Source organism: Sinohyriopsis cumingii, chromosome 6 (genome assembly GCF_028554795.1).
Source record: "Sinohyriopsis cumingii isolate HCF-2022 chromosome 6, ASM2855479v2, whole genome shotgun sequence".
NCBI lineage: Eukaryota > Metazoa > Mollusca > Bivalvia > Unionida > Unionidae > Sinohyriopsis > Sinohyriopsis cumingii.
Window position 1 is genome coordinate 133,727,775 of NC_142966.1, and position 12,419 is coordinate 133,740,193.

Genomic DNA, 12,419 nt, shown 5'->3' on the forward strand with positions numbered 1-12,419 from the left:
CAGGATTGTGCTAATGTGCAACTTCAGAATCTGTAACTCAGTGTCCTCTGGTTAGTATATTGCTCTTGTGGACAGAGTCAAACCAATACACCGTTCTTTAATCAGAAATAAGATGAATATTTGTATTGCGAGACGTCTTACGTATTTACAGCTATTGAAATGGGCTATTTTCAATAATTGTTCAAAATTAAATAATTCCAGAAACGTATTCATATGCGTAGAGTGGGCTTAATGATTGTCGACAAGTGATTAATAAGAAACTACGAACCAAAACTATTTTTACAAAAAGGAGCTTTGCGAAGACCGTATGAATGAAGGTGTTTTAATGATACCGACATCAGGTACATGCATTCATGATAGACTTCTGCAAAGTTTTGTTAATTTAATGACAAGACAAATTGTACAAACTTAATAACAAGTCCTACATCAGTTACTTCCACTACCAAAACCTTCCTTGATTCAATCTGGGTAAGTAGTAATAGATATACAATTCACAAAGCAATCTTAATACTGTATGGCGAAGTTGGTGATCTTAATAATCCTAATATAATAACAAGCGTTAATATGCACCTCCAAGCGGCCTACATGCAGCGCGTCTGGATTTACAGCAAAGCTGATTTTAACAAATTAAGCACTCCAATAACGGTGACTAACTGGAGATATATATATTGCTAACACCAAAGGGATACTGAAGTGGTAACTAATATATTCACAATCAAATTATTTAAAACCAAGTTGATAGACTTCTCAACTTTGCACATCCCTTGGAAAACTGTAACATTTCTTCCAAACTATAAGCCGTGGTTTGATTACCAATTAAAAACAGTGGATAGAGCACGGTACTTTACCATCAATCGTGGTAGTCAATCGATGAAATAAATTCATAACAATTAGGACTAAAATAACCAACATAAAAGGCGTTCTGAAAATCACTATATGGGTAATATTTATGAGTATCGTTTCGATTCTGAAAACAATGCTCCTAAAACATTGTAGAAAATTACACAATTCTTTTCCAAAGAGATAAACCTTTCAAATTCTATTCCACATCTTATAGGTACAAGAAATAATGCTTCGTTTTGCATCTTTGATGACAAGGAAAGAAATACGTTATTAAATGATCATTTTACTTCAATCTCAGCTACTGAATATAGTAATGTTCCTCCCTCATTCTACACACATAATGATATGATACCCGAAATGAAATTTCTTATACTGATCGAGAAATTAAATATATTATTAATTTTATTTCCGTCAACAAAACCACTGGACCTGATAGCGTAGATCATAGACAGCTTAAAGGCGCCATTGAAACAATATTTGCACCACTAGCATCTCGAACAGGATGCAACAACAAAGTCTGTTTAAATAAAAATTTTCAATACTTTGAATCCTTAAGGATGCAACGTTGGTAACAACTAAAAGTATATTCAAAGTTCAGTTAGGTGAGAAGAGAAGCGTCAACCTTCGTAATGGATATCTGATAGTGTGAAAGTAGGAATAACGTATACATTCAAAGACAATATACAATTTTGGATAAGCAGACCAAGTTTAAATGAAAAGGACTTGTAATCATATGTGTTCTTAAAACAGCACACTATGTGTTTCTCCATCTGAAATCTGGTGTAGTTTTATCTTTCGAAGAGGCAAATAAATCACAGAACATTGCTTTTAGAAATTATAGTGCAAACGAATCACACAAAGCAATGATGTGTCATTATAATGGAAATAATGCAAATGAATTCAGATTGTGGAAATTCACGAGGAACCAGTTTAATATACTATAATATATTCTCAGTCTATATATATAATCTATATTTTTCACTATGGCAACATAACGTCATAATACTATTATATTATTCTGAGTCACTGATAAAGTTTGTAAGTTGAAATATAAATATATCCAAAATGGAATCCAAACGTTCTAACAGCTGTAAAACGTTCTAGTCACATTCACCTGAGTACATATTCTCGTATTATGGGAATGGATTCAATGACGTCATATATACGGACAATTACTGCTTTCTCACGTCATGAACATACAACTATATCACCATTCTGAATGTCGTTGATTGCGAAAATGATATAAAAAGTACCCCTAACAGAACTGTAAAGAAACCAAAACTTTGACAAATACCGAATTGTCTGCATACTTTATAACTATTAACCTGGATGTGTCACATACTATTTATTTCCTGTAATAAGTGTTACTTGCTATGTATACAGGTAATATGTCGCTCTATGACTGGGTGCAAAGGGTATAACGTCCCTATATACTACTAACGTCTATGCAACTTTCTTTATCAATCAAATAAATTATGCCCCGTCATAACCTATGTAAAACATGCCGAGCTATACGACTTCGTGGTAAAACATTCAGATCTTTTCAATAGGTAATTTGGCATCAAAACTATTACGATATTTTGGTTATTCCGATGAGCATGAGCATTGTTCCCTCTAGAATAGGGAGACTGTTGGTCTAGATCTTGCCATCAATAAGATATACAGAACTTGGCATAGGAGTTATGCATATTTGTATTGTTACACAAACCGTTTCAAGATTTCATACAGCATCCAATGTGTACTTGGTCCATTGAGGTTTAATCATCTAATATCGACACAGTCTGACTTTCTTTCTCACGTAATCCTTGGGCAATACCCCTCTCTAACATTGGCCCCCCTTCAAAGAGATATAGGGCTGGCCACACAACAAAGTCAACGTATTGCCCTGTCTTTGTATATGATCGAAACTTCTCATTATCGAAATGCATCTGCCCGTCCTTTATTTCTACACTCGTATCAAGGTGCATGGGTTTCTCCTGCAGAGTCATTCTCCAGCAAAGTTCTATGCAGTCTTCCAGATATCTTCGAGTTTTCTTCATGTGCTCTACATGAAAATTAGTCTTGACTTCCACCATCTTTTTTAACATCTGTAAGCATAGGAAAGACATTCTACTGTAAATTTCATAATCAACGTGATCAATAGACCTGGGAACAGGTCGCTGCTGTATCTGCATCCATTAGCTGTGCGGATGTTTCATCATTTTACAAATAAAATATCATTTTTTGTACTGCATGTCACAACGATACAGTAACATACATGCAGATTATAAGGCTGTCAGTCGGTTGTTTAAAGGGAATAAAAGGTGAGGCTTATATAGTAGTTCGAAAATAGCACAATATGTTGTGTTTTTAAAACGCATGAACGTAAATGCCGTAGGATTGTCTATTTTGTAGGTTATATCGATCGCACATATTGTTTTGACCAAAGTGTTGATCAAGACATGAATCCTCAATACGTTGACATTATCTTGTGCTTTTTAAAACTAAGTACCCACGATACGAGTATAAATATAGACAGTGCCCTGGATCTTGTAAAATGATGTACCCGGTTGGATAAAGGTTGTAGAACTACTCTGTAATCAGAAACTAGATGGCTTGTATCTACTGTACTTAACATACTCACGTGTTGCTGTGTAGTACATGAGTCCAGCGATAAAATGTTGAACTATATACGAAAGAGATATGTCCATCAAAATAATATTGTTTATTTTAATATTGTCAAGCAAAAATACAGAGAAAGCACTTAAGGTCAAAACCGCAATAAATCAAATTATCGATGAAACCAGATCATCTTTCTAGTAAAAAAATGTTTCATGTATTAGCTTGATTCAAGTCTAACTAGTTAAAGCCGATACCCTTCAATTTAAAAAAAAAAAATTTCAAACCAAATGTTATTATACACCAACAGAAACCCAACAAAACTGCAACTTTATCTAATAATGTAGTCACCATTAGGTCTGCAAAGAGTTGAAAGCCAGACGTATATACAATATAAACGTACAAGCAGATGACATTTGTGGTTTACTTATCGTATATATATATATATATATATATATATATATATATATATATATATATATATATATATATATATATATATATATATATATGTTTGTGTGTGTGTGTGTGTGTGTGTGTGGATGTGGGTGGGTGTGGGGGTGTGTTTTGAAAACTGACTGATGATAAACAGTGACATGTATAAGTCTTAGAATAGACATATATACTACGTAAGAGAAAAATAAAGCATTTTTTAATGCAATCATTTGAAAAGGACATTTACACCAACTTAAAACAAGATACACCTTGTTAGACCAAATTAGAAAAAAGGTCACCCTGACCTGAAAGGTTTTCGTTGAAAAATAAATATGCCTCTTCGCCTTTAAAAATGGCTGCCATTACGGGACATATAACAAGTCTTAAGTATTTTATTGGCTGCCATTACGGGACATATAACAAGTCTTAAGTATTTTTTCTCCAAACCCCACTTTACACAATTTGAAAAGCGTTAAAAATTAAACCAAAAAGAAGTTTGCGATTAGACTCTTTCAAATTGAGTATCGCATTTTTATTATAAGTTATATCTATTTCATATGTGTGTCACTTTTCTGACAGACCAAGCATGTAAAGTCTAAAACTGATCATGCCGAATAACTTATTTTCTAAACCGTCAGATAATAGAATGATATGATTGACAAGGATGTTAGAAGACAACAAGCATGTTCGGCCTATAACGTGCATGGGCAGTAAAGATCCTCCGAACTCATATACACATCGAACTTCAACGTGACTGGTATACAGCCATGTAAAATCGGGTAAAACTGTATATTGATGAGACGGACGACATATAAAAGGGAACACAGGGTTCAGTAATTTATTCATCCACCGTAACAGACGAAAACCAGTACAGGCACAAATTAGACTATATTGTTGTGTATGTGTGCGTGTGTGTGCGTGTGTGTGTGTGACAGAGAAAAACTGACAGACAGACAGACTGACAGACAAAGAGAATCCTGCAAAGATACGAATAACGGATACAGCAAGTCATCATATATGACAGAACTGTAATGAATCGGACACAATCCACTGACAGCATCCTACATATATTGTCTTGGTAAATAATTCATTGTTAGAACAACTCATTTGAATATAAAAAGACGACATCAATGAAAGAGAATTTTAAGTAGATTCCGAACATGATACAATTAAGAAAATGCTTGTGTGCACGTATGTTAGTCGCCACGGGTCTTTCAACTTTTAATTGTCAAAATCGATAGTGGACAAGACAGTCCCTTGAGTACTTCATTAAACACACATTGGTTTGTTAAGTTAGCTAATCACAATATAGTAATATTATCGACATGGGAATATTGTTAAATAATAAACAGCAAATACGTGATCTGGGTGATTGGCACTTACATTATTCTTACCAAAATCTCATTTATCCTGTTCAAACGAGATTATGAAAGAGAAATGAATACGCTGGCGAATACGCTGGCAATATTTCGATTGGCTTTTTAGGCCATTATTAACTGGAGCTTAGAATGTATGTTTAAGCTACTGCACACCAAGCGTAGAATCACCACGTTGTGGAATATTCCATAGATACCAAAGAGAAGGAATATATGACTTTCTCTCTAAGGTGGGTTTGATATAGTTAATAGCGCTGGATATAATTCTTACGGTTCTGATTTTCGATTCCGATGCTTTCAATGTTCCAAAACAAATTTGTTTTATGTGTTGCTTCTGCTCCAGTGTGAGGTCAACATTCACAATTACACCATTCTCCTGAAAGTAATCAATATAACACGAAATATTGTGATATACCAACAGCTTTGCATATATACATGCATGCATCCAGATATAATACAGACATCTGAAGAGAGAGAGATAGAGAGAGAGAGAGGGAGGAAGCGAGAGAGAATATATTCTTTTCCGTCTTATACACAGTTGACACGAACACACATCATCATCATCATCATCATCAGTCTCATGACCTAGTGTGGTCGTTGAGGCACTGTGCTGCTGAACATCTGACCAGTTCCCTCCACTTGTCTCGATCATGTGCCAATACCTGTGTCTCCGCAAAACTTTTCCTGGTCCATTCTGTGATGTTTTCAGTCCACTTTTTTCTCTGTCTACCTCTCCTTCTGCCACCCTGGACGCTGCCCTGCATGACTGTTGTGGATAGACTGTTGGCTCTAGTGACATGGCCATACCATTTCAGTTTTCTCTTTTTGACGGTGGTGAGGAGGTCCTCATATTGGTCTACTTCGCGCCTGATGGTGTTACGCACGTCTTCATTTGTGATGTGGTCCATGTAAGAGATGCCAAGGATGGATCTGTAGCATCTCATTTTAAGTGACTGGATTCTTCGTTGTAATTCTGCTGTCAGGGTCCATGCCTCACATGAGTACAAAAAGACTGAGATGACTAGAGCTCGCAATAGTCTGATTTTAGTTTTCAGACAGATATTCTTGTCTCTCCAGATGGGTCTTAGCTTTGACATAGCTGCCATTGTTTGTGCTGCTCTTGACAAAATTTCTGCTCTTGATCCCTCCTCAGTGATTATGGAACCAACATATTTGAACTGGCTCACTGTTCCCAATTCATGTCCTCTGACTTCAATCTTGGCTGTGATTTGTTTGCCACTATTTGTCATCAGTTTTGTCTTCTCAGCGCTTATCTCCATGTCAAATCTGGAAGATGTTTCATCCAGGTTCCTCACTAAGGTGGCTAGCTCGTCTTCACTGCCTGCCAGTCCATCAATGTCGTCTGCAAAGCGGAGGTTGGTGATGTTACGCCCTCCAATGCTGACTGTCCCACAGTGGTTTTCCAGGGCTTCGCTCATGATGCGCTCTAAGTAGATGTTGAAAAGCGTACGTGACAGGAGACAGCCTTGACGCACTCCCACTGTTGTCTGGAACCAGTCCCCCACAGCACCTTGGGCAATTACTGCACTGGTAGCCTTGGCGTACAGCTGCTTGATGGCATTGATTAACTTTTGACCCATGTTATACTTCTTCACTGTGGCCCACAATGCCTCATGCCACACTCTGTCAAAGGCCTTTTTGAAATCGACGAACACATGATAGATATCTTGTTAGTGTTGCGAGTACTTTTCCCACAGAACCCTGAGATTGAATATTTGTTCTGTTGTGCTTCTTCCACTCCAGAACCCAGCCTGTTCTTCAGCGATTATTTCTTCTGCTTGTGGTTTCAGTCTGTTCAAGATGATCTTCAGCATTACCTTACTAGCATGGCTGATCAAACTGATAGTTCTGTAATTTTGGCATAGCTGGAGATTGCCTTTTTGGGGAAGTGTTATAATCAGTGACTGGGTCCATTGTGTTGGCCATTCACCTGTCTGCCAGATCTTGTTGCAGATTTTTGTTAGTAGCCCTTTCACTGATTCTCCCCCATTCTTGATAAGTTCAGCTGGAATGTTGTCTACTCCAGCTGCCTTCCCATTCTTCAGTGCTCTTATTGCTGACTCCACCTCTTCTTTGAGAATGGGGAAGTCATCATCATTTGTGGAGTTTGGAACTTCAAGTACCTCTGGGTCTCCTGTGGACTGATGGTTGTAGAGTTCTTTGCAATACTCAGTCCATCTTTCTGCAATGTCACTCGTTTCTGTGAGGCATTTTCCATTTTTGTCTTGAATGGTACTGACTCTTGGTTGTTTCTGTCTGGTGAGGTCTTTCACAATTTGGAATGCCTTTTTGCTGTTATTCTTTATCAGACTGTTCTCCATTTCTGTGCACTTTTGTCCAATCCAATTTTCTTTTGCTTTGTTCAAGTTTTTTCTGATATTCTTGTTTATTTCGCGGTACTTCAATGCCCCTGTTGTGTGTCTGGTGTTTTTCTCTTCGGGCATCACACAACTTCAGAATCTCTTCTGTAACCCAGGGTTTCTTCGTCGGTCGATGGAGGCCAATGATGTCCTTGGCAGCTGCTGTCATGACTGTGTTGAAGGTGTTTGTCATCTCATTTACATCACCATCCATCACAAGGAGTGGAGCAAATTTTCCTCCAATTGTGGCTTGGAATGACTTGCAGATGTTAGGGTCCTTCGGTTGTTTAAGGTTGAATTTGAGCCTGGTGTTCTTTGGCTTGTTAACACACATGGATTACTATTAATGGATTGACCTAATATACGTTCATTCGGGCCCTTTGTTGTTAAGGACAAAGTCGGTTATATATATACACTTTATCTAACTATAGTGTAGGCAAGGTCAGATATCGGTTATTTTGCAAACTTTGCACTTTTAAATAGTCTAGATTACTGGATGTATTTTGCTAACTGGAAAAATAAATATGTCATTAATAGTTCCTAGCTTCCATCATTAGTGCTCTACCCCATGTTGAATATGCAACCATTTCAAAAGAGGAAACTTCAAAGTGTGGGTTTTCTTCTTGTCACATTTATCCTGTACTTGCAAGGATTAAAGTATATTAAACATTGTTTACATAAAATTTACATTTGGATATAAATAAATAAGTTTGTTGTAAATTTTTTAATATAAGTCATCTCATCTGAATCTAGTGTAAAAGCCTAGGAAAAACATAATGTGGCAATAAAATACGCAGTCCAATTCAGGATCGCATGCAAAGTATGTGCGCTAGCTACCTGGATGAGTTACAAAAGTTCGACGCTTCCTGTAAGAGTGGTAACTTGTCTAGATATGAATACACTCATAAACGAGAAGCAACGAAAAGCTGTTTTACCTCTCTTTTTGCATCACATTCCAATAGCCATGGCAACTTGATGCTCGAACAGTCTTCCGTCAATTTAAGATAGCGAATCCATGTCACCTGCTTACATGCTAAATGGGTTTCCTGCAATTTCGTTAGATTACAGAAACTGAAAAAGACTCTATATAATATCCTGCGATACCTCTTCATATCATGCAAGTAAAAATCCAATATTTGAAAACACATAAAGATTGTATGTATATATATATATATATATATATATATATATATATATATATATATATATATATATACTGTTTTGTTACCTCATACGACAGCGAATTTTACGTAACGGTGGGAGTTTACTTTCAATATGATACCTTTAAAAGCCAGTACTTCAACAAATACGTTAACGAAAAGTCTCTTGCAAGGTTGCTAAGGTTTATATATTATCTCCGCTATCCATCGAAGATATCATATCAAGATTTGCCTTATCTTCATATTTAATTTGGTTCTTCTTGTGAAAGAATTAAAATATATACAATGTCATTACCTTAACTACTAGTTATTGCTATAGATAAACGAATAACGTAATGCTGTTTGATTTGTAGCATATGTTATCACAGTAAATATTCCATCAAATGTGTTGTCTAGCTAGGCGCTCAGCATTACGAGGTAGTGTTAGGACTAGTCAACTTTATGTCAGGGTTATATGACTAGCTGATACTTGATGATGCATGTCTGCGGCATGATGTCTAAGTGCTAGACAACTTTTTGAAATGCCACACTGCAGTCATTGTAGCGATATGATTGAACAATGCAAGATCTAAGTTAAAAAGTCAAAACCACACATCCTCCAAAGTCATAAACCTTTTAATGTTATAATCAAATTATAATTCGAATAATGCTAAAGGCGGTGATATTATGACACAATAATTTTTTCAGCTTTGCTTTCTAAAATGTTATTAATTTTCTATCGAGTTCAAGTATTTTTTACAATTAGTACACGAGTCCCAAATGTTTATTGTGTCAAGCTAACATTTTGAAAATGATTGTCTGAGTTTCTTTTCACTTCATGATATGAATGTGAATACAAACCTCGAAAAACAGTTATATTTCGCTATTTATTGATACAGACTTCATTTTGGAAGGCAGGCAATGATTGTATAACTTGACCGGTACGAGTGTAGAATTCATCTACATGGCAGTAAAGATGTAAATGAAGTAGAAAAAAGAATATACCATTAAAATTGTCAGAAGTAGCTGGGTAGGATTTCCATCTTTAAAATCATTATCCTGTAGTTCATCCAATGCTTCTGTCCACTGATTGTCGTATATTTCTGCCATCTTCTCTCGGAGCTTCTCCGGTCGATTTTCGTCGCTAAGGTCAACGATATCTGTATTTTCGTGAGTTAGTATGTTGCTTGCAGTCTCACTCAACCTAAACGTGGTAGTATTTAAGATGCTGTTATACAGATATACTTAGATATATATTAGCAGATTAAAGCTTTGAACAATGCAGACATATGAGATGGAAAATTACATTCGTTACTCCAAATGTCTGTATAACTACACTAGTACCTATTTATATTATATCTGATCCAAGTGGGATGTTGCGAACGAACAAATTAAATTCATCCTAAGTAATGCTGTTCATTTTATACATATTGGTTGCGTATCTAGAATATGAAAAGGGTATAACATCACATGTTTTATTTTACTAACAAATCCTCAATTTTACATTAAGTATCAATTGATTCCCCAATTATGAATACGCTTGCTAGCCCTATTGTCTCTTAAAACATACTCCCTCCCGTACAAACATATCTTTAGAAGTGTGAGGCTAATAAAAATCAGTATATAAAATAGTTATACTGACCTTTTGTAAAGATCGTCTTTTTCTTTCTTGAGCTTTGCGATTGTCTCTGCAGCTATTCTATTTTCCTCTTTAACTGAATTAAGTACGTTTTCATATTGTTTCAGTCTTGCGCCCAAAGCATCTCTTTCACTGCAAAGCTTCGCTTTTTCGCTAGAAAGGACGAAAGTAACAATAGAAAGGAAGAAAGTAAATATATAATCAAAGATAATCGGAGTCAAGTGTGAAACGAACCCTCGGTATGAATAATGACACCCCCGGTCTCGCCCTCACTGACCAACGTTCTAATCCACATGGTCATGCGATCTTTCTGCAAACAAGGATTGAACAAAGTAAAAGGCGGTCTCGATTTTAACCAGAACCATGTCATTAGACAACCGGAGATCGTTCCTCTGCTAAGTAAACAAATCTACTGGATTTCTTTCTAGCAATGACATGTTTATACATGAAAGTATAATTACGGATTAACGGCAATATACAAGATAGAGAGAAAGTGCATCTCCTCAAATCCCACATTGCTTGAATTGGTACATGATTATATAATATGCATTGGAATAGAACGTCACCGAGGCAGCCGAATGTTTTATATTTTATTGCGAGCATTGGAGAGAAAATATTAAATTTAATCGTCAAGTTTCAGAATGCGGTATACATTTGACTGCAGCGTTTGGTTCAAATTATTATCCGATAAAGCTGGATTACTTGTCTAAATAAACTTAATCTTCGGACAAGGATTTTCTCCAAAACATTTACATTCATTGTACAAAATTTCTTTGACTCTCGTTACATTTAGTTATTGTTCAAAGATCCATAGCTTGATGAAAAAACAAAAAAATGAATATCACATGTGTTATAGAAAACATTATTACATTGCCTCTAATAACAAATTTCATTATTTAGTTTTACATAAAATCAACAAATGATAAATTGTTCTTACTCTTGCAGTTGACGCATTTGAGACGTGTGATCATCTCTTTGCTTTGACAGCTCTGTTGTCTCAGATCTTAAAGGTTGGACAAGAAAAATCAAGAATAATAAGACAAACAGTTTTGTTTTCTACATTTTATAATTCAAGCGGTCACATTGGTACGTTTTATGAACTACTTGCAATTACCAAAATAGAAAATAACATATTAAAATAATTTGTTCATGGACTCAGCTACATAGATATGACAATTGAAGTGTATACATTAATGTGCAATCTGTTAGAAATATATAGGAATAAATTATGCACATCAAGAATCTATAGATTTCTTGCATAACAGAAAATATGTGTGTTATAAAAGTCTTCGGTACGGAAATAAAATCTTGATTAAGGAAAAAGACAAAATACGCAAATACCATGATGATGAAATCAAGAGAACAAAAAATGTAACACTGGTATGCCTTCTACGAATTTTCTGGAACCCATGATGGTTTCTATTTTATAGGTATAGATGTTGTGTATTTTCGACGTACAAGTATTAACGACCTTAGCTAAATGGCTAATCCCCACCTATTTCGGTATATGTGTGTCTCTGTCGTTCTGTCTCTATGTCTGATGTATCTCATACTTCGCGTATCAAAGCATCGGACACATTCGTGGATATATGATAGTGCTCTCTATTTGTTTGTACTTATAGAAGAAAGGTAATTTTTATATATAAGTTAGGTATATTCATTTACATATTATTTACCTGAAAGGTTTATCTTATAAACTGGCACATTTGCATTTCCAAACTAAGAGTAATATTTAGAGGGGAAGTGCTAAGAATTTTTATCCCTTTTATATACTGGTTCCCGACACAGATAAGGGGGTTCTGTGTGTTGGTATGGGGCGCGACTCTCTTATGTTCCCATGATTATATGTGTATATGGAGCAACAGATCAAGTATAAATCGCCTTCAACTTCTCTGTTGCGTTAATGTATCCATGGTGGTCCCAATTATCGTTAGAAAAATTGGAGCAATCAGCCTGAATTACTACCTGCGACCTTAAGGTCACGTTGTTGATAGAATTGAGAAACATT

The 12,419-nt window shown here is 35.7% G+C and overlaps 1 protein-coding gene across 3 annotated transcripts in view; it reads right to left on the reverse strand.

The window, feature by feature from the left end:
• Positions 1-308: 308 nt before the first annotated feature.
• LOC149798027 (uncharacterized) overlaps positions 309-12,419 on the reverse strand; it is a 37,513-nt gene continuing 25,402 nt past the window's right edge. For all 3 annotated transcript variants that reach the window (XM_089963119.1, XM_089963118.1, XM_089963120.1), the window contains 6 exons: positions 11,349-11,414; positions 10,415-10,564; positions 9,778-9,976; positions 8,569-8,679; positions 5,524-5,628; positions 309-2,930 (listed from right to left, as the gene is read on the reverse strand). In XM_089963119.1, the coding sequence (XP_089819245.1) occupies positions 2,601-2,930; positions 5,524-5,628; positions 8,569-8,679; positions 9,778-9,976; positions 10,415-10,564; positions 11,349-11,414 (961 nt within the window). In that variant the 3' untranslated portion in view covers positions 309-2,600. The remainder of the gene's footprint in view (positions 2,931-5,523; positions 5,629-8,568; positions 8,680-9,777; positions 9,977-10,414; positions 10,565-11,348; positions 11,415-12,419) is intronic.